The sequence below is a fragment of the Erythrolamprus reginae genome, chromosome 2 (assembly GCF_031021105.1).
Source record: "Erythrolamprus reginae isolate rEryReg1 chromosome 2, rEryReg1.hap1, whole genome shotgun sequence".
NCBI classification, from domain to species: Eukaryota; Metazoa; Chordata; class Lepidosauria; order Squamata; family Dipsadidae; genus Erythrolamprus; species Erythrolamprus reginae.
In genome coordinates this window covers 263,179,877-263,202,494 of record NC_091951.1, presented here as the reverse complement: position 1 = coordinate 263,202,494, position 22,618 = coordinate 263,179,877, and the positions used below count along the sequence as shown (strand labels likewise).

The 22,618-nt window shown below is 38.8% G+C and overlaps 1 protein-coding gene across 6 annotated transcripts in view; it reads right to left on the bottom strand.

The window, feature by feature from the left end:
* Positions 1-5,926: 5,926 nt before the first annotated feature.
* Positions 5,927-22,618, bottom strand: part of BNC2 (basonuclin zinc finger protein 2) — a 556,729-nt gene continuing 540,037 nt past the window's right edge. For 3 of the 6 annotated variants that reach the window (XM_070742534.1, XM_070742533.1, XM_070742535.1), the window contains one exon: positions 5,927-9,893. In XM_070742534.1, the coding sequence (XP_070598635.1) occupies positions 9,233-9,893 (661 nt within the window). In that variant the 3' untranslated portion in view covers positions 5,927-9,232. Of the gene's footprint in view, positions 9,894-12,092; positions 12,124-22,618 lie in introns of those variants that run through there. The other 3 variants (XM_070742536.1, XM_070742538.1, XM_070742539.1) reach the window with 3 other exon arrangements.

Sequence of the window (22,618 nt, the reverse complement as noted above, 5' to 3'; positions counted from 1 at the left end):
TGAAAAGTGTTCGGAAACTTCAGATCGTGCAGAATGCAGCTGCGAGAGCAATTATGGGCTTCTCTAAATATGCCCATATCACTCCAACACTCCGCAGTCTGCATTGGTTGCCGATCAGTTTCCGGTCACAATTCAAAGTGTTGGTTATGACCTATAAAGCCCTTCATGGCACCAGACCAGAATATCTCCGGGACCGCCTTCTGCCGCACGAATCCCAGCGACCGGTTCGGTCCCACAGAGTTGGCCTTCTCCGGGTCCCGTCGACTAAACAATGCCGTCTGGCGGGACCCAGGGGAAGAGCCTTCTCTGTGGCAGCTCCGAAACTCTGGAACCAGCTCCCCCCTGAGATTAGGATTGCCCCCACCCTCCTTGCCTTTCGCAAACTTCTTAAAACTCACCTCTGCCGTCAGGCATGGGGGAACTGAAAGATCTCCCCCTTGCCCATGTTGTTTTGGTGTTATATTGATTGTATGCTTGTTTTTTTTATATTCTGGGATTGTTTTTTATGAATTTTTAGCTTAAATTGTAATTGGATTGGTGGGTATTGGATTTGTTATTATGTATTGTTTTTACCTTGTTGTGAGCCGCCCCGAGTTTGCAGAGAGGGGCGGCATATAAATCCAATAAATCTAATCTAATCTAATCTAATCTAAATTCTGATAAAAACCAAGCAACACTTGTTTTTAAGTAGTAAAAATATTCACAGACTGGATTCATGTATTCTGCTAAACCATTAACTGAAAGGTAGATTTTCAGTAATATCCATAGTTTGTTTTAGGCTGAAGCCAATAGATTAGTACTCTGTTTTTGTAGGTTTAATGATTTATAAAGTAGGTTAACATAAGGCATAAAAGGGACCATGTGATTTGTTTGTGGTTTCCTGGTTTTTTTCTATGCTGTAAGCTATGCTTCCATTCAATTCACAAAATTGTTAAGCAAATATTGCTAAATACACAGGCATACAAAGGAAGAAGGAGGACTCGATTATTTAACAAACAATAGTGAACATGAACCAACCAAGAGCTTAAGATGCTTTGAAACTCAGCCACTAAAAGGCTACTAAACTTGCTTAACCCCAGCCTTCACATCTGAACAGCCCAATAGACTATATATATACTGATATTCATGATATCAGTATAATAACCATATATTGGAGGGACATGATATTCATGATCATGTATTGGAGGGACATGGGGACATATGACATATGACCCATGATGAAATTTATTTTTATTTATTCATTTGTCCAATGCACAATAGATATGGAAGAGAATAGACATGAAGCAATATATATAAAGATAATATGTAAAAATAGAGGAGAAGATATATGAAAGGAAGAAAATATATATGATATATGAGATAAAGGAAAGACAACTGGACAGGGGATGAAAGGCACATTAGTGCACTTATGTACGCCCCTTATTGACCTCTTAGGAACCTGGAGAGGTCAATCGTGGATAGTCTAAGGGAGAAATGTTGGGGGTTAGGGGTTGACACTATTGAGTCCGGTAATGAGTTCCATGCTTCGACAACTCGATTGTTAAAGTCATATTTTTTACAGTCAAGTTTGGAGCAGTTAATATTAAGTTTGAATCTGTTGCGTGCTCTTGTGTTGTTGCGGTTGAAGCTGAAGTAGTCACTGACTGGTAGGATGTTGCAGCATATGATCTTGTGGGCAATACTTAAATCGTGTTTTAGGCGCCATAGTTCTAAGCTTTCTAGACCCAGGATTGTTAGTCTATTTTCGTAGGGTATTCTGTTTCGAGTGGAGAAGTGAAGGGCTTTAAATATAATGTTCTGATTCAAGTGTTGTCATTCTGACATCATCACGGTAAAGTCTCAAGTGTACCGTAGGTTTATTCTATACTTACACAGGAAAGAGGATGACCATCGGCAAGGTGAATGGACTCAGTTACGGCAATGGGATGTCTGGATGGCCTTGGGGAATGAAGAAAAGAGATGCTGCCTAGGGAATGATTGGAAAAGCGAGGGAGAAGGCCCCAGTGGCTTAATAGTTGAAGAGAGAGAGAAAAAAAATCAACCATTTAAAAGTGGGAGTGTGAAGTTTGAATGTTTAGACTTGCAAGATTCTGTTAATATAACCTTGCAATAAAATAGATTTAACTCATCTACTGGAATTTTCCTATCTGATTTACCCAAGAGAGCTGACAGTTATATTGTCAATACATGCAGCTTGGAAGAAACTGAATAACCAGGTAAGGAACACATTGTCATGGAGAAAATCTATGTGGTTACTAGCAGTCAACCTGAGCAGATCAATCAACATTCTATGCATGTTTCCCTGGGATTAAGTATTGCTATTACACTGACTGAACTACATCTCTGTTCTATGTATACAGAAAAAACACTCTTTTTTTAAAGACTTCAAGATTAATGGTGGAAATACAGGTCCAGATGGCAAATCTATGTTCCTCATCTGTGTTTGCTGGAGTTACCCAAAAGCAAATGAAAAGGGTAAAAATAAAATGAGAATAAAATGAAATAATAATAAAAAGAATAATAATAAATTAATTAAAATAAAAGTCAGCCTGACACAGTGGTTAAGACACCAGGTTAGAAATTAGGAGAATATGAGTTCTAGTGTTGCCTTAGGCATGAAAGCTGCCTGGATGATTTGGAGCGACAACTCATGGAGTTGTTGCTGTGCAGAATATAGGAGGAAGGAGTATTAAGTATGTTCACTACTTTGAGTTCCTTATAAAGTAATAAAGGCAGTACGGAAATCTAAAAAAGCAACAAACATTATTTTGAAAGGAAATGATAGCCCTGATTAGAAGAAATTATTAAATGGGAACAAAAGGAGATTTGGAAAGAAACAATGACAATTAAAAATGGACGGAAATGTGATCTGTAAAAAAACAACCAAAAAGTTGTGATTTAGAATAAAAGAATAATAACAGAGTTTGGAAGGTCTTCTAGTCCAACCCCCTGCTTAGGAAGAAAACCCTATACCACTTCAAACAAATGGTTATGTAACATCTTCTTAAAACCTTTCAGTGGTAGAGCATTCACAACTTCTGGGGGCAAGCTGTTCCACTGATTAATTCTTCTGTCAGGAAATTTCTCCTTAGTTCTAAGGTTGCTTCTCTTCTTGATTAATTTCCTCCCATTGCTTCTTGTTCTACCCTCAGGTGCTTTGGAGAATAGTTGGACTCCCTCTTCTTTGTGGATCTACAGTACATCGGTGAGTTGCTACTGTTATGGTCCAGTTCTCTGAACCAGTAGCAATGATGGTAGTAGGCTCCAACCCCCCCCACCCCCCCAGATCGCATGCAAGCACATGCTCAATTCGATAGCAATGGGATTCGCAACCCATTACTGCTACAAAACTTCTCCAAGCACAGACTAGTCGATCCAAAACTAGCATTCTAAATATAACAAGACTTTGAGCACTTTCCAGATTTTCAGTTGCGCTCTAGAGAATAATCCAGGCTAGCTGCTGTAAATGCTTAGATATTATTCATGCCAAATGGAAAAACTGCTTTAAAATTGCGCACCAATCATTGAGCAGTAACTTATTTCTAATTTTGGTTCATGCACACTACTGTGTGGAACTTCTGATTTTTTTTAATCAACCTGTTTCATTGCGTAACCACAAAGAATTGAATCTTGTGTGGGTATCTCTCATGTTATTACCAGCTGGAGCTTTGATAAAAGCCTTCATAAGCAATGAAGTGCTCAAAAACTTAAAAGAACTTGAAGGTGGATTTCATTCCCCCAACCATCTTCTAAACAAATTGGGAACACAGATTAAACCTCCAGGTTTTGCCCTTAGTGCCAATCTATTGCAACAATTGTTTTTCCTCTGCATTAAATTAGTTGGGGTTACAGATTAGAGTACATGCTACCATCACTCATTTGAAGTTGAGAATGTATAACATTACCATATGAAATTAACTTTACTAAAGAGTGCTTATGAAATTGGCAGAACTGGTTGGCCTGTTGACCTACCTAGGATATCTGTGCATTATTTCTGTGCATCAATTGTTTTTATTGCTTTAAAAATGTTTTCAGTATCTTGATTGTAATAAATATTTTTGAATTATAAGCTGCCAATTGTAAAATGATGGAGATGGGCGACTATATAAATTGAAGGAATAAATAAATAGTATATCTTTTTGTTTAAATCATTGTTTTTATACTGCCCTATCTATTTTCTATTGTTCCACTTTATTATTAAAATATTCATTTTATGAATTCATATCATTAATAGTTGCAATCAGCCCCTCCTTTAAATACCTTCTTTAATGAATGCTTTTGGGGTATCTTTGTGTAACATAGAATTTAAAACAGTAGGGGTCCTAATCAGGGGTGAAATGCTACCAGTTCACAGCGGTTCGCTGGAACCGTTAGTAATAAATACTGCCAGTTCTCTGAACTGGTAATAAAAATGCTTTTAAAAAGTAAAACAAAAATGTTTGCTACAATCGCGGCACAGCTGATTAACTTTAAAAAAAATGTTTTTAAAAGCATATTTACTACCTATTTGTTGGAGCTAATACCGTGTTTCCCCGAAAATAAGACACTGTCTTATATTAATTTTTGCTCCAAAAGTTGTGCTATGTCTTATTTTCGGGGGGGTGCCTTATATTTCTCAAATAAGACAAATTCACAGGCAGAAAAGCTGACACCCCCAAAGAAAGTGTACCATACGGTACACTGATTACGGTATGGTACCTGTCAGTATGGCACCCACACACACAAACGACGGCACTTATATGGTACAATAGTATACTCCCACTATTGCAGCTTCTGGCCACCAGAGGAACTACAGTCTACGCACTGTAGTGGAGACTGTAATAGTGGTGAGACAGCAGCAGACTATGTCTGCTGTACTGGACGGTACAGAACAATGGAAGGGGCCAGCAGGGGACGCCACATTATTACGGTACCGCTATGAGCAGCTTTGAATGGTATTGTATGTTTTTCCACCATACCGTATGTAAACTTGACTACGCCTTATTTTCGGGGGGTGCCTTATATTAGCAAATTCTGCAAAACCTCTGACATGCCTTACTTTCGGGGTACGTCTTATTTTCGGGGAGACAGGGTAGTAAAAAAATGATTTAAAAAGTTTTTTAAAAGTCTGGATTCTCAGCTGTTTGACAATCAACTGAGAGATGGATCATTGGAACCTTAAAAAAAACTTTTTAAAAAGCATTTTTTTTAAATTTACCTATTTGCTGTAAGTGTGACTCTGTGAAGTTCCTGCAGGGGCCATTTTGTGGGAAGTCCAGCTGCTTCTACATTATGTGTGAGTCAGTTGTGTAGGAGTCAAATGGTAGTACTATGTATATTACTGGTTGGGTTTGGCAATATAAAAACAAGATAACAATGAATGTTTAACCAGACCAGAAGAAATGCAACAGAACTTGAAATAGGTATTTTCTGCAGCTCAGTACTGAATTTGCAATGCACTCATCTCTAACTATAAATGCCTTGCCAAAGAAAGAGAGCAGGAGATAAAATGTTTCACAGAATTTCTGCTTTTCCATGATTAGGAAGGCCTTTGGATACCCACCTCCACAAGCTAGTATATGAATTGAAGGTATGACAAACAAAGGTATGGGAAACACATTTAAACTATATTTATGGTTGATACAAGAAGCCTAGAATTCCCATAACACCTTGTCTTCTACTTCAAAATCTTGGGAGACAAGTATACTAACGTCTAAACCATGTGCCTGTTCTTTTCAGATTCAAATTTTTTTATCATCCTGTTTCATTTTCTGTTAAAAAGGAAGATTCCTGTTCAGCTTATTTGCTGAGCAAGGCCCAGTTGATGATGTTTAAGTTTCCAATCTGCTTTACTAAAGCCATTTGACCTTTATCAGAAACAAATGTAAAATGAGAATGCAGATCAGTGATTTATTCGGGAAAGAATTATTTATATAACTCAAGCATGTTTTTCATTAAAAATGATATTTATTTATACCATACATACTTCAGAAACAGTGTTTTTTTTCTTTTTGTTCCTTAGATATCATTTGATTAGGTCTGTTTTGCCTTGTCAATATTTCTTCTTGCTTTGTTCTTACTATCTTGATGAGTGTTTTTAAAACACAGTGCAGGACCAATCATGTAGCACTACCAAATGTCATTAAGGTTTGAGAAGAATTACACCTTTGCTTTCTCTGTTCCCTTTCACAAGTATACGACACATTATGCAGCATAAAACAAAACAAGCCTCTCTCCGTTCAATTTTATTTTTTAAAAAGTAAGACTTTGGAAAAAAAAAAAAGACAAAGCACAAATGAAAAAAAGTCAAGTCAGCAAAAATTGTGGTGGTTTTGATGTAAACATATTTTTGATATAAACAAACGTTGACGAACTGGTCAGCATTTTTCAAAAGTCTATGAATTCTGCAGAACATGTCAAGACTTATGCTCGTTAACTGAAATCAGAGAAATATGATTTGAAATAAGGCATTTTAATTTAAGGAAGCTTTCATCCCCCATTTTCTTTTCTTTTTTAAACAAGCATGGAAAATATTGCAACTATTGTTTTTGCTTTGTTGTTAGGGAAAAAAAAATACTTAGTATGCAAAGGCACCAAGCTACTTATGATCAAGTTAGGATTTACATTAGCTGTGACTAATTTCTTCCCATGGCTTTAATGGGGTTTGGTCATCACAAACTACTGTATAGTTGGATTGGGGCCAATGAAGAGGAGGAATCGTTTCCTCTAATAAAATTAACAGGCTGAGTTATTATACAATGAACAGTGGTTGGAAAGTACGTAACTGGTTCATACTCGAAGGCTGAAAACAAATAACCATTTCTGGTTTTGCAGTCACAGGAGAAACTTCTAAGAAAGAAAAACATTTTCTGTGCATTAGTAATATACTGCATGGGGGAAATACTCCTTAGGTATCCTTCCAGGAAAGGATTTGTTATATGACACATACCATCATGATCTTTGCTGCCGAGCTTGAGCAAATATCATTCCCTCAGTAGGTTGGGGTTAGAGAGGCTGCTCAGACAACATGTGTAAACACCAGAAATGAGAACAACCAAAATGGATTGGTGTGCAGATTCCTCCCTGGTTTCTTCTTGGATGTTCATTCCTAACTCCATTGTGATTCTCTCCGACAAATTGCTTTTTTGGGAAAGTACAACCAACCAAAACATTGGAATTTGCTCTGGATTCCCCTCACCACCACCCCCAGCTGTCAGATTGTCTCTGCTGAAAGGGGATCCCCCAACCAAAATGAACAGCGCATATTTCCCAAGCTTTATAAGTGCTTGTGCCATTAATGGCTTTTGACTGCTTCTATAAAAACATGCCTTAATCAGTCTATTGCACTTTCCAGTGCGGATCAGTCAACTGTGCAGAGGCCAGTGGGTCTATTTGGAAGACAACCACAGCCCAAGTCTTCAGTCAGGAACGCGGGAACGTCTTCATTTCAGGAACTTGGAAGCCGTCTCTTAAGTCACGGAGGCGCAAAGGGAAGGCGGCAGAGACGTATGCCTTCCACAAGCTAACTCACCCCTCCCGAGACTTTTTCTATTGATCTCTTCAGGGGGACAAAAAGGGGGAGAGAAGATTTATAACACCATTGTCTCCGGAGCTTCAACACACCCTGAAAGTGTGCCAGATTGGTGTGGGTAAACACTCAACGGCATTACATCACACAACTGCATTTCCTGAATGTTGGCAGGGCAATTATTTTGGGTGGGTGGGAAGAGATCAAGAGTGGCTTTGAGAGAACCACAATGCAACCTTTTGCAGGCCCCTGAGAGAGGAAGCCCACCACCCCACAGGTGTAATGGGTCTTACTTCCAGGTAAACAATTGCTGGCCTGCACCACTTTTCTAAAAGTTCATCCTCCCTTAGTTGAAGAAATTCCTCAGTTGTCTCTTAACAAGTAACTTCTGCTTTCTTTATTTTTTTCCCCTCCTTTTTTATTTTTTAAAAACACAGAACTGTGGCCTCGCTTTGCAACTGTGCATTGTTTTTAGGACCTGAGAAATACATTTAGGTATGGTATTCCGTTACTCCCCAGTTCCTAGGATTGTTTTTTCTCCCCCTCATCACCACAACCTTAGCCTGTGGTTAATATCAGCTGCTTAATATATTTTGGTTACTGAAAACTTGTGCAAAGTTGGCAGTTTTTTGTTAACGTGTAACACAATTTTGTTCAGCATTTGCCTGCCATACTGACCAGACACCACGTGGAACAAAGGGTAGGGGTTTTTTTTCTTTTCTTAATAAGACACTGGTAGTATGGCAATACTTTTTAAGGGAAAAAAGGGTATGGATATTATTACACATCCCCACATCGTGTAAGAAAAAAGTGCATGACTGGATTTATGTAATTGTAACAAGATCAAAATAAAAACAAAACAAGGAAATTCTGTATCCAATCAGGTGCTCTAAAGCATGCCAGCACCTCCCCTTATGCGTTTCTAGCAGGTAGTTAAAAATGGAACTTGTGTTTTCTTCTTTTCTTTAAAAAAAAATGTGCACTGAAGCTAATATAAATGAATTGAGCTAGCCAGCAAACTATTCCCCCCAACCCCCCCACATATCTCACAGCTGGATGTAAATGTAAATGTAAAAAAAAAAACCCCAAACAAACAGACAAAGAAAAGGTTAAACCACCATCAATACAATTGGTTTACATCATGGGCCATTCAAGGCTCAATATATACAAGAGTTAACAGTCATGCGTAGTTGACTAACCTCTCAAAGGTTTAAAATACACAAAAAAACAATTGAAGTTGTCCTTTTTTTTCCTCTCTTGTTTTAATATCTTTGCAGTGCTTTGTTTTCAGGGGGTTTTCCTTTTCTTCCCCCCCCTTCCCTCTTCTTAAGATTGCAGGCAACAGTCATTGATGGAAGAAACAGTCTCTTTGGAGATGACCACAAATTTTGTAACAAAAGTGAGTTTTAAAAGGTAAGTTGGATTGTTTGTTTGTTTTTAAGCAGTGGAAATGTTATCCCAACCCATATTTTTTTTTCTGTTTAAAAAAAAAGGAACAAAACAAAGGAACAAAAATTAAGGGGGAAAATCAGCAGGGCAGGATAGGAGAAGGAAAGCACCCGGTCTTTTTCTGTTTTGTTTAAAAAAGGGAAAAAAGATATATATATATATATTTATATATTTATATTTATATATATATTTATAGAAGAGTCTGTAAATGGCAATTTGAAGAAGTATAAGGTCTTACTTTTTTGAGCTGGCACTGACCATGTGTCCATCTCGGGATTAATCTAGTGAGGTGAAGGGAATGTTTTTATGCAGATTCGGGTTCTGACTGTGCCGATTTCGGCTGCGGACCGAGGAAAACATCATGTTGCATCCAGGGACTTTACACCTGTGCATTTCACGCAAGTGTACCGTCTTGTAGTGCACCCTGAGAGTCCCCTTGTTGCTGTACATTTTGTGGCAAATGTTGCACATGATCCCCCCGTTATTCATGGAGACACTGTTAAACATGAGGGACCCCGGGACCTCAGCACTCAAGCTGACCCCTAAGGCTGCAGCCTCAGTTTTGTGTGATGACTCCTCGCTGTCGCTGACCCCATCCATGTCATCCAAAAGGATGCCCTCGTCGCTTCCCGCATCCGATTCTCTGGAGGAATGGATGCTACTGCTCGACTGGATGCTGGAGGTGGTGCTCAGGTCTAACACCATGTATTCATCTGACATGCCCCGTCCGTATCCATTCAAGTGGGAGTCCTCGGTACCTGCAGGGGAGGAGGTGTCTTCCCGTAGATCAAAACCCAAATGGGGCGGAGCACCATAGATCTTCATCAAGAATTCATCACGGAGGTCCTTGCTAAAGGTGGGCTGAGAGGAATCCATCCCCATGTCATCCAGTTCTTTGGTCAATAGTTTACGGTGCAGATTTATATTAGCACTGTGTCTGAGAAAGAGATATGGGAAAAGAAATATGCAATATGGATTACAGTGCAGACTTTAGCAATGGAATAAAAACCGCAACAAACAATGTTCATGCAATAACACAACTGTTGCTCTTTTGTTGTTGTTGTTAGAAACGCAAGCATGATGGTTCGGACACCATTCCTGTAAACGCAAGGCAAGATGCTGCAAATCCACATGAATTCAATTTCCCTTCTTTTTCTATGGTTATCTTACTACGTATCAGGATAATTGGCAGTGTGATTGATTAGTACTTTTCTTTTCAAAAACATGGTGTCATATGAACTAATGAGGAGAATATTCTATGGAATTTCTTTGTCAAATCACAGTGTTGGCTCCATTGGTTCCTATTGATACATGTAACCGTAGGAACCAACTGGGAACAATGGGTAATTAGAAAAGAATCTTAAATTGATTTATACTCTTACCAAGAAGAGGGGGGAGGGGAGAAACTAGTATTTATGAACAAGATTCGTTAAAACTGAGTGAAACAATTTATAAAATTGGTAGGGAAAGAAAAGAGGCCATTTGTTTGGCTTTCTAAGTTAGTAACTTTGCTGAGTCATGAATGGGCACTTGTTTCTACGCTGATTATATATTAACAATATTCTATGTCGACTATGTTGAATATATATCATTCCAAATGGTCAAAGTCCTAGGGCAGAATTGTGGAACTATTGTGATATATTTTTGTTTACCTTCTCACTCAACTAGCCTTCAGTTCTTAGTATATTTTGTTAGAAAGACATATTAAAAGGTGCCAAAATATCCTACTGAAACCTGAAACTTTGATTTGTGCAAGTTCTCTTAACAACAATGCATTTCATAGGTTATCTGCCATTGCCTCCAGTCCGAATTCTAGCAGTCAGCCTACACTTGACATTGCATGCCAAGTCACACCATACAATGCTGGTAAACTCATGCCCTTTTCTCAACCCAGCTCTACTTCATCAGAAAGCATTTGGAAAGGGAGCAAGGCACGTAATATCTTACAAACTGTGGCTTCCAGAGTATGAGGTCACCCAATAAATGGAACCAACATGCACAGTCCCATAAGCAGTAATTGTGTATTACAAAGTAAATTGCTAAACTTTGATGGGGCAGCCAGGAGAAATCCTCAAACTTTGCCCTGTCATATATAGAACTAAAGCAGAGGGCATATATAAATCAGCTGCACATTTACAAAGATCAGATGTACAACTGACTCATAGAAAATATTTTAATAAAGAATTTAAAAAAAAAGCACAATTCAGTTTCCAATTCAACTACAGCTATGCACAAGAATGCTTTCCAGTCTGACAGTAGTTGGCAATATGCATTTCCAATCACATTACAATGTTGATGGAAATGCATGCTATTATCCTTCTCTTCTACAGTAGTTCAAATGCAGATCACACTGAATTTGATATTTGCCTGATGTTCAGATGGGCATTGGAAAATTGGATCTACATTGGGCTGGGCAGGTATCAACTGCTTCGGCACAGGGCTGTGCCTCGTGGGATCGGGTTGACTAAGTATCAACAACCAAAGATCAGGGAATTAGATTCTTCACAAATTCAATCTGGGTCAGTCACCAGGACTAGAGCCTTAGTCTTCCAAACTTTTAAACTCATGCTTTCGGACTCGAGAAATTAAATTTTTGGTCTCAGTGATTGACCCAGATTGGATCCTGCAATTAGATTTCTCTATGTAATTTGCACATTGGCTGTCAAACAATACATCCACTTCTTGTTGTGTATCTCTCAACTAGCCATCCCAAAATGTACCCACTTGTGCCATAAAATGAAAGTTATTTTTTCATAGACAAATAAATATAGAGGATGCATTAAATTTTATTTATATTATTTTTTCACATTTTTGAACCACCCATTTCCTCGGAGAGAGAGCTCTGTATATTGTCAGGATTGATTTAATTAAATATAGCAGAGTAGGCTAACGATATACTCTTCTTTAGGAAGAAGACAGTTAAAGATGGATTTGAAATTTGGATCCCAAATAAGAGAAAATGCTACTGAGAGATACAGTACATCCAAGGAATAGGGTGGTGGTTGATAGACAGGAGACGGCAACTTTATCCACAAGAGTGAAAGTATCATTTCACATCAAGTACTGTAGCAGTGATTTTAATTAAAGAAGGGAGTTACACTATCCCCAACACTGCACTTATGAAGGCTGAGCTTACCTTGTGATAAGTTCAGCTTTCTAATCTTTTGCTAAATCGAGATCGCAAAAGGAGGAGGAAGGCAGAGATAGAGAAAAAGGGAGGGAGAGATAGAGGAAAAATTAGGAGATAGAAAGAGACAGAGAGAAAAAAAAGAAAGAGAACAAATTCACATTCCAATCCAGTCACATCTGGTTTTTTAAAAAATGAAAAGAGAATCTTTAAACAATAAAATACAGGCTTAAAAATGCTTTGGCTGTGAGATCATTTTCTGTCACCCATCATCTCACTTACACTGTTGTCCTGATGGTTGCTGGACCAACCACACAATCTAAAGCCATAAATCAAATCAGAGAGGGGGGGAACAGCAAATGTGTGTTGCCCACATTTTTCTTCTGAACAGATTCATGCAGGGTTCACATACATAAATGATCAAGAAAGGGGCAGTCTCACAGCCTTTTCAGCAAAGGGATTTCTTGCTCATTTGTCACATGATAAATAACTCAAAGGAAACATCTCTAAGTAAACATAGGAAGCATTTTGCTGTGAACATCTGAATATGGACCATATTTCCAGTTATAGCATGGGTTCAACTGCACAGCACTGTGTTACATCTATGAAACGTGTTTGCTTCTCTGATAGCATCATGCAAACAGAGGTAGAGTGGTTTCTCCATGTACAAACCACTTGAAATAATTTCTTGCCATGGCAACATGCTTTTTTTTCAGAATAAAATCAATTCGTTTCACATTGACAACTACTACACACAAATACCTTGTCAGCTCTTACGTTTGTAACCTGTATTGTCTCTAGAGAAGCTCAAGACAATATTTTAGCTTCACAGGTACACTGAATAAATCATAATCAAATAAACAAAACAACACACACACACATGCAAATTAAAAAGTCATATAAAAGTTAGACACAGGTCCTCTGAATTGTAATTTCAACCCCATTTATGCCAGATTTACACCGAGATTGGAGACTTTGCCAAAGAGTCTCAAGAGCTAAGTGATGAACTGAAGTTACATGTCCCACAACCACATTTGTAACTCACTGCAGGACATGAGCTTTGCTGTGGACTACATGAAATGATAAACATTAATGCAACCTGAGCCTAGATTGTGTTTCCCCACCCTGCTAAAATATAGCACAGACATGGTGCCTTGTCTGTAAATGCAGCTAAGTTGTCTATTCTTTAATTTCTTCAGTCATTGGCTTCAGTCAAAAACAAACAATTGGATTTATGTGGGACTAACACCAAGAATTATTGAATACGAGACACAAATGTGTATTAATGTGGCATCATTGGGGATGCAAACACACACACAAAAATCTCCCTCCAAGTAGAAGTAGCTGCTTATTTTCCTTGATGATAGTGAGTTCAAAGTTGCAGCTGGCTTCTGCTATCAATAGAAAGTGATGCCATGGTCATTGACTTATCATTTACAGCGCTGACTATCAGTAATCTGATTAAACTATGTACCAGCCCTTAATATCTGTCAGGCAAACAATGTGCAGAAATGTGTGGACAATTTCTGGCACTCTTTCTGGCAAGGTCCTTTTTCCGCTGTCAGGAGCAGCATTGGCTTCTCCTAATATCATTACACTGAATTTTATTCAATTAAGTGTCATTCCTGGCTTTTAAAAAAACTTGCTTTATCAACTGATTCAGGTGTAATGCAATAATCTGATGAACTCATTTGCAGGGACATTAGCTCTGCTGTTCATAACTTTGGGATATGAGTTCATTCATAGCAGTCAATTTCCATTGTGTAACCACAATTCAGAAGGATTGATTCTGTTCCATTAGTTTCTTTGTGTATATTTCTCATATTGAAAAATTATCCTTCCGTTCATATTTAAATCTAAATGGCCTTAGATTATTGGGAAGAAAACACCTTGGATTTATTTGGATAGTGGTTTTCTTTTTCTTTTCTTTTTTTTACATGTTCAGTTGAATAGCAAAACTGTGGAGTTCAAACTGGCTGTGAAACTGGCAGGACACTGAAAAGTAAACTGTATCGAAGTTTAGAGTAGGTTTATGGGCTTTACTCTTCTGGGGAACATCTTGAGTGCCATTGATTTTAAGCATGATTATATTTGGATTGCTATATAAGGCACCCTAAAATATATGATACAATTTAGCTGTATGCCAGATAGATATTCTATATGTTGAAATGGATTTCACATGTGGGCGACTTATTCACTTCTAAGCAACAGTCAAGATCAAGTCCCGAAACTCTTGAACCCAGAATATTCCTGTAAGTTTTTATTGTTTTCTGTTTTTTCTTTATTTCTTTATTATTTCTTTATTATTTAGATTTGTATGCCGCCCCTCTCCGCAGACTCGGGGCGGCTCACAGCAAAGTGAAAAACAATTTACAACAAATCTAAATTACTATTTAAAAATATTTTTAAAACCCCATTTTCTAAACAAATATACATACCGACATACCATTCATAAATTGTAAATGCCCAGGGGAGATGTCTCAGTTCCCCCATGCCTGATGACAAAGGTGGGTCTTAAGGAGCTTATGAAAGGCAAGGAGAGTAGGGGCAGTTCTAATCTCTGGGGGGCCGGGGCCACCACAGAGAAGGCTCTTCCTGTGGGGCCCGCCAACCGACATTGTTTAGTTGACCAGGACCCGGAGAAGGCCCACTCTGTGGGACCTAATCGGTCGCTGGGATTCGTGCGGCAGCAGGCGGTCTCTACTGTGTCAGTGGTGCTTTTTCTAAAAGGCAACTGGATTTTGCCAATTTTGGGTTTTTTCCCCCTTTGAAAACGTTTTGCTTCTCGTCCAAGAATCTTCTTCAGTTATAATAGAATATAGAGTAGAGTAGAATAGAGTAGAGTAGAGTAGAGTACAATAGAATTATTTATTGCCCAAGTCTGATTGGACACACAAGGATTTTGTTTTTGGTGTAGATGCTCTCAGTTTTATAACTGAAATTCTGACTGAGTGAAAACTGAAGAAGCCTCTTGGATGAAAAATGAAACATTTTCAAGACAGGGAAAAAAGAAAGTTCAATTGTCTTTTGAAAAAAAGCACCTTTGGGACAATCCTGACCTGGATGAATGAGAATCTCCATAGACTTTCTCTACTGAATGTCTGGTAAACTGGAGTATGTTAGGAACCTTTCCCATCTCCCAAATCTAAACACAGGAATTGCATTTTAATGTCATTGAATAAACTCCTTGGTCTATCATACTTTGCATATGACAGTTCTATGTAGAAGCCCAGCACGATCAACCACTCTAACTTGTCTCCCCCAATTACTGACTTACTTAATAGATACACTGCATGTTTTATCTACTATTTAGTCCTAAGAGTAATCACTGCTTTTATTTCTAAGCTCTTCTAAGGCACATGGTTGTTCTTGGAGCTTTTAGCTTACTTAATTCCTTACTTCAAGTATTTCATTAAAGAGAAGCTTGCAAAGATGTCTTCAGGCAAAAACTACAAGTGAAAAACATCGCTAATCTTAACAAAAAAATGTGGGCCTTCCCTTAGACTCAGGATACCTAAATTTGTTTTAAATTTCACTGTGGTTTAAAATCTGGTGGCAATTCTAAATCGTTCCTTTCTCCTCTGGCACAGTTTTCACCGTGAATTTCCCCCAGTTTTTATGACTAGTGATGGGCGAACCCAATGGTGTTCGGGTTAGGCACGTTCAGACAAACTTTACGCAAAATTTAGCCGAACCCGAACCGAACCCGAACCCGAACGGGGAATCCCTCCCATGAAGAGATTCCGGGGGCGGAGCTTTGACGTCACGGGCAGGTTGCTAAGGACACCAAGGTGATCACTTCCTGGATTCCATGGAATCCAGAAAGTGATCACTTTGGCGTCCTTAGCAACCTGCCCGTGACGTCAAAGCTCCGAACGCCGAACACGACCCCGAACTTTGCCCGAAGTTTGAAAAAATTTTGTGTTCGTGTTCGGCATACCGAACACCGCAAAATTTGGTATGGACCCGAATTGTGCGGGTTAGGTTCGCCCATCACTATTTATGATCCATGGCCAGGCCAATATAAGAGCCATTCTGGCAATGCAGCTGTAAAAGACAGGAATGGCTGCAGCATCCATAAAACTTCAAAATTTGTTACCCACACTTGAATTGTTCCCCTTTCTTGAATTTAGAAAGAGAAAATTAGTAAATACATGAAAAAGAGTGTTGGTTTCTTAAAATCTTGTTTCTACCAAAGTCACATCCATTATTTTTTAAAATGCAGTACACATAGACAAAGCATGTGTGGCCCATAGTTAAGAAAAAACAACTACAACGAGATATTTATTTAAGTGTGCCTCCTACACTAATATTACTAACACCAAAGTACAGACTCACAACTATCATCTCTTAAGTCCTGCTGATACAGTACATGGAGAAAAGCAAGAAATGTTTATTAAAGGTGATCTAAATTAGATGGGACTACTAGATATGGGCTGAGTTGGATATTTGGAACCACTTTGTTTTCTTCTAACAAAGTGGTCGACCAGATTTCTATAGCTCAGATACGGCTGTCCTGCCTAAATGCAAGTTAAGGAACTATAGTTCTTCAAATATTGCAGAATTATACCTTCCAGAGCTCTTCACCTTTAACTATGCTATTTTGATGCTAGTAGCTATAATCAGAGGTGGGCTGCTAAGGTGGAATGGTGACGTGTGCTCACCCCCATGGCTCTGGATGCTAGCGGAGTCCAGCGCAATTATGCTACTATATCTGGGCAGGTAATGAAATCATGCCCGGACATGCAGGGGCGCCTGTTCCACCTTAGCAGCCCACCTCTGGCTATAATTCAGAAACATGTAGAAACAGTGGAGCTGACCTGACGGAGGCCACTTTGAGGCTCCAGGGTTGCCACCCTGGAGATGATGGTTAGAGAGGGGGGAATAGTGATGGCTGGGGTTTTGTAGCCAAAACAAAATAGTTTGCCCTGTGAACCAGGTGGATTAAGAAAGGAGGGGTGACATTACCAAGCAACCAGATTGCATCCTGATTGGACCATGTGACTGATTATTTGGGAAAAGGGGAAAAACTTTTGTTTTTAATTTGGTGAAAACCGCGGGAACATTTAGAATCAGTTTTCACCAGTTTGTGCCAATATGATATACTCAATAAAACTATTCTTTGAGGAATCTACCCACTTTGGAGTTCTTTTGACCATGGGTGTATTACTTGGAACCCTCTGCACCTGTAGAAAAACATGGATGTTTCCCAACTCCGTAGTAGACTATCAGGAGTTGAGCTGAATTTCCTCTCCTCCACTTAGCTTTGGATTTTGTTTACCTGGAACTAAGACAATCTTGTTTGCTATATTTTATAGTCTTATATTTTTCCTATTGGTCAGCCATAGATGATTGATGATTAAGAGTTAAAGGGAAATAGCTTACCTTTTTAAAATTACTCTAGGGAGATTGAAAAAGATGAAAATTTCAACAAGACTTCACAGGTATGCTCAAAGACCCTCACTACTTTTCACAGCATAGGTAAAATCTGGATCTCAGGATCTCAGCAGAATGGATTTACTGATGGTCTTCAGGCCCTCTGACCTGGATCCAATAATTTTTTAAAATTTAATGTTGCTGGTTCATATACAAAAATCAGTGACAAGACAGAGCAAGGAAGAGTGATTCCTCCTTCAAAGCAGTGGTTCTCTTTCTAAGTTCACTTGCTTAAAGGAAGCAGATGAATGGAATGTTGAAACTATTCATTCATTCATTCGTTCATTCGTTCGTTCGTTCGTTCATTCATTCATTCATTCATTCATTCATTCATTCAATCAACGCCCAACTCTTTAGGAACTCTGGGCAGCTTACAACCAACAACAATGACAGAAAGCTAGAAAGGTGTCATATATCTTTTTCAGGGGGTTTAAGATTTGGAACTGATTCCATAGAAAGCTTGATAAATTTAAAGGAGAGGTCTTTGCAATTGTAAATCACTTCATTAATGTAGAAGGCAAAGTTTTAGTATGGTGAGAAATATTATGGTAGTGCTGATAAAAGGTTTCTTTAGAACAAAAACTTCAGTTTTAGAAATGGTATCTGAATATATTTAAATTACAGTATAACTACACTAAAAATATCTTTGAATAAGGCACTATCAACATTACTTCAGCTCATTATTTTAAAGTACAGTAGGAAGTTAGACTAGACCCAGGAGGACTGGGGTTCAATTTTAACCGTATCCATGGAAGATCATGGGATGACTGTGGGCTCTGTGAATCCCCTCAGGCCTGTTGCTTTAAGGCAGTGGTTCTCAACCCTTTCTAATGCTGCAATCCCTTAATACAGTCCCTCATGTTGTGATGACCCTCAACCATAAGTCTAGAGCCAATTCTCCCAAAAGAGCTTTAATCTGAGTGATTGGCAGGAATTTCAGAGGGACATCCCCACTGTAAACGCCTAATTGGTTGGATAGTAAAAATATGTTCCAAGCAGTGAAGGGCTACCAAACTTTTTACTACCACACTATGAGTGTGGCTTATGCAGGATGCCCTGCATTTTCTTTCAACATCTTTCAGTGCAAATTGGATGCTTTGGGGTGGAGCTCCATTTTTGCTACCTCACTGCATTCCCCTATATCCGGGCAGCAGCCCACCCCTGGTTCCAAGGCACCAGAATAGAAGCTTTAGTTCTTAACACCATGGGAAATTTGTATTTTCCCATGCTCTTAGGTAACCTCTGTGAAATGGTTGTTCGACTCCCAAAGGGGTCCCAACCCCCAGGTTGAGAACCACTGCTTTAAGGGAAAGCCTGAAAGAAACAGAGCATTATAGCTAAGCTTGAGTCCCTGAAAGTGAGGCAGAATCTAAATCTAAGACATAAATAAATCATATAAAGACTTAAAAATATTAACCTCAACATATAATGAAGTTTAGGTACTTTCTACCTTTTAAAGAACGTTTATTTCTGGCCTTTGCATTTTTCATATACTTCCTCTATAATGGTTATTGATTCTGATACGTAATTACATATCTATTGAATGAATTTGACTTAAAACGATTTAGCTTATATTTCTATTTTGTGTGGATTGATTTTCTTTCTTTTTTTCAAATTTAGCCATAGCTTTGGAGTGCAATAAAGAAGCAGCTTTAAGATAATATAAATTGCACCTCTATGGTTATGGGCTAAATTCAGGGCATCTTAATCTTTCATACTTCAAATCCCTGGAGGTGGGAGCCACATCTGATTTGTAGTGTCCTCATTACTTCATTTACCATGCACTTTCTATGTCTTGCGTTGTAGCCCCATTGAATTAATAGCAAATTTCCAGGGAATGTGCATGTCCAATGAAGCTGTGCCACTTTTTCTTGTAGAAAAAACAGGGGGAAGCAACTTTTTTGTAACTGGGGGAATTACAGTTTTAATTTTATTTGTCTTTAGAGGCCCGAGCTGTCACAATTTTTTATTTTACTTTTAAAATATACCATTCTTCAAAATAAGAAGTCCTCACTTGTCCCCCCTTCCCCCCTTTTTCCATGGGACCAAGTTTCTTTCAATGCTCCCTCATTTCAATTTTGGAGTTGTTCCCCCTCTCCCAAAATAACTTATGATATGTTTATAGGACAGTTAACCACAATGATTTTAAAATTATTTATTTATTTTCTTATTTATTTATTTACATAAATCTTGGCGGCTTTATGAGGTGGGAGGAATGAGATTTCACTGCTCCTATTCGATGATTTGCTTAATTTTGGCAGAACTATCTTGGAGATTCAGGGACAACATAGAGCACACAGGCCAGAGGTGACCTACCCTTCTTCTACAAAATCAAGCAACCCTGCAGCATATCAGGGTCAAAAAAGACTGAAACCAGCACAACACAGATCCATAGTGAATAAATCTCAGTCTCACAAAACATAACATAGATAACAAAACAAACAGCTCCAAAGGCTCCTCAAAGGAGACAATAACAATTAAAGCAGTTAATACAACAGATAATATTTATCAAGGTACTGTATTAACATAACTACTCATTTCTCTAACTTCTTCCCGGCGGTGCAGCGGTTAGAGTGCAGTACTGCAAGCTACTTCTGCTGATCACTGGCTGCCAGCAGTTTGGCAGATCGAATCTCAGTAGGCTCAAGGTTGACTCAGCCTTCCATCCATCCGAGGTTGGTAAAGTGAGGACACAGATTGTTAGGGGCAATATGCTTACTCTCTGAAACCACTTAGAGAGGGCTATAAAGCACTGTGAAGCAGTATATAAGTCTAAATGCTATTGCTATTGCTATTGCTATTCTAAAAGTATATTGCAGCAAATGTCCAAATCTGACACTGACATATGGATTCTGACATTCTCTAATTAATTCCTCATTAGTGTTGGGCGAACCAAACCTGCAAAGTTTGGGTTCGTACTGAACTTTGCGCGGTTCGGTATACCGAACCTGAACCTGAATTTTTGCAAAAGTTCAGCAAAAGTTCGGGTTTGAGAGAGCACCAGGAAGCGCCGCCGCCCAGCTGTCACCTTCCGAAAAAGCCAGGGAGCTGTCGGCCAGTTGGGAGCAAAAAAGAAGGTGGGGAATCCCACGAGGGGATTCCAGGGGCGGAGCTTTGATGTCACTGAGATGTCCTTCCTGGCCGGCTGAAATGGGGACTCCAGGAAGGACGTCTCAGTGACATCAAAGCTCCGCCCCTGGAATCCCCTCGTGGGATTCCCCACCTCCTTTTGCGCCTCCTGACTGGCCGACAGCTCCCCGGCTGTTCTGGGAAGCGCCGCCGCCCAGCTGTCACCTTCAGAAACAGCCTGGGCGCTTCTTGGCGGTCTCCCAAATGCCAAACTCGAAAGTTCGGCAAAAGTTTAGGTTCCGGTTCGGGTGCCGAACCCAAACTTTTTTTAAAATTCGGGTGCCGAACCCGAACTTTGTTGGGTTCGCCCAACACTATTCCTCATACTCCAATTATACTCTGGGACATTAATTTGAAATCCTGAATCTGGCCATTTTGGCTTTGCTTCAGTTCCATTTTTCTCAATCACAGGCCCATCCATTGTTATTTCTTTTTAAAGGCAGTGTTAATTTTTCTGCGCATCGTGAGTTTGTGCAGAGTGTGCACAATTAGCCCAATCATCTTCTCACCTGCAAGTAGTCTAAATACTTTTATTTAGCTATTACTTTGCAGATATATAATCTAATTTTGGAAAACACTACAGCCCTGGTACATTTTTTTAAAAAAGGTGCTGCAAAGTTAATGAAAGCACAACTCTATGCAACTCCACATTCAAATCAGAAGCAATCTTCTACTCATTCAATTTTTTTGCCTTTTCTCAGCCAGCCCAATACTTTTAAATCTAGGAGGAACTCTTGCTCGGGAGAAGAAAGGAAAACGCTCAAGGGAAAGGCCTGAATTTTTGGCCTACCTGGGGTGGTCTTGGGGGCAGGGCAGGGGGAGGAATGCATTCCTAGAGGCTTTCGCAAGTATTAATGGAAATCAACCTGGGGGATACTCTTCTTAAGCTTAGGATGTTCTCTGACGGCGGCATCTGTAGCCAAACACAGATCATATTCATTTCACTCTGGAAAACTGCACAGCTAGATCCACTGACATTCTCAAATCAGTCACTCTTCTTCTTATTGGAAGCTTTCTTCATTCAGGCAAGATATACACAGGCTTTAAAGAAGAAAGAAGGGGGGAAAAACAGCAAGACCAATCATACTGTAGCAAATACAACACAAGACAAAAAAGTAAGGGAAATTATTTCAGCATCTGACACTTTTCTGATTCTCGGGGAAGGGGGTGGTGAAGAAATTTAAATATTCTGCTTCTTCACATAATTCTATAGATTTGTGTGTCCTCCAGAGTTAAAGATTGCCTAAATGAAATTTGCTTGCCTTTAGGTATGTGACATACATCCTCAAATGCTCCTTTCCCTGCATTTTTGGCAAAAGCGGGTGGCTAAAAGACATTTATGCTAAAGCCATGTAAATTGGAGTAGTTTAGTGTCTTTGCTTTATTTATCCATGCATATTTACTTTGGCTTAAAATTCAAAACACCTTAGCTAGAGGGAATATTCATGATTCAGTTCACTATTCAGGGTAAATAGTTGATGAATTCCTGCAGAAGATCAACAACATAAATACAGGTTCTAACTATGTTTTAAAGTTATTCTATGAAATGTTAATGAAACAAGGTTGTTGGTTTTTTTGCTTGAAAAAGTGGCAAACTTTCATGCTTTATATTTAATTGGTTGCTTTTTACTTTTTCGGCCACAATAATATAAGGCCAGGTAGCCTATGTGTAGAGCAGTATGGTATGATATTTCAATTCTTTCCTGTATATTCCTGCCATATTATATACCCTGTTTTCCCTGTATTGTTCAAAATTACAAAGCTAAAACGAAAATAAGAGTTGGGCTAATTATGAATAGAGACTGAAACTCAGAAATAACAAAACTATTTCTTATATTGGTTTTCGTGAATTCTCTCTTTAGTCCTGTCTTTTCAACCCTGAAAAAAATGCTATCCAAATGAATCTCATTAAAAATATATGTGCATCCTCTTCTTTCCTGCAGGGTTCAACATAAGCTGTTTCCATAACT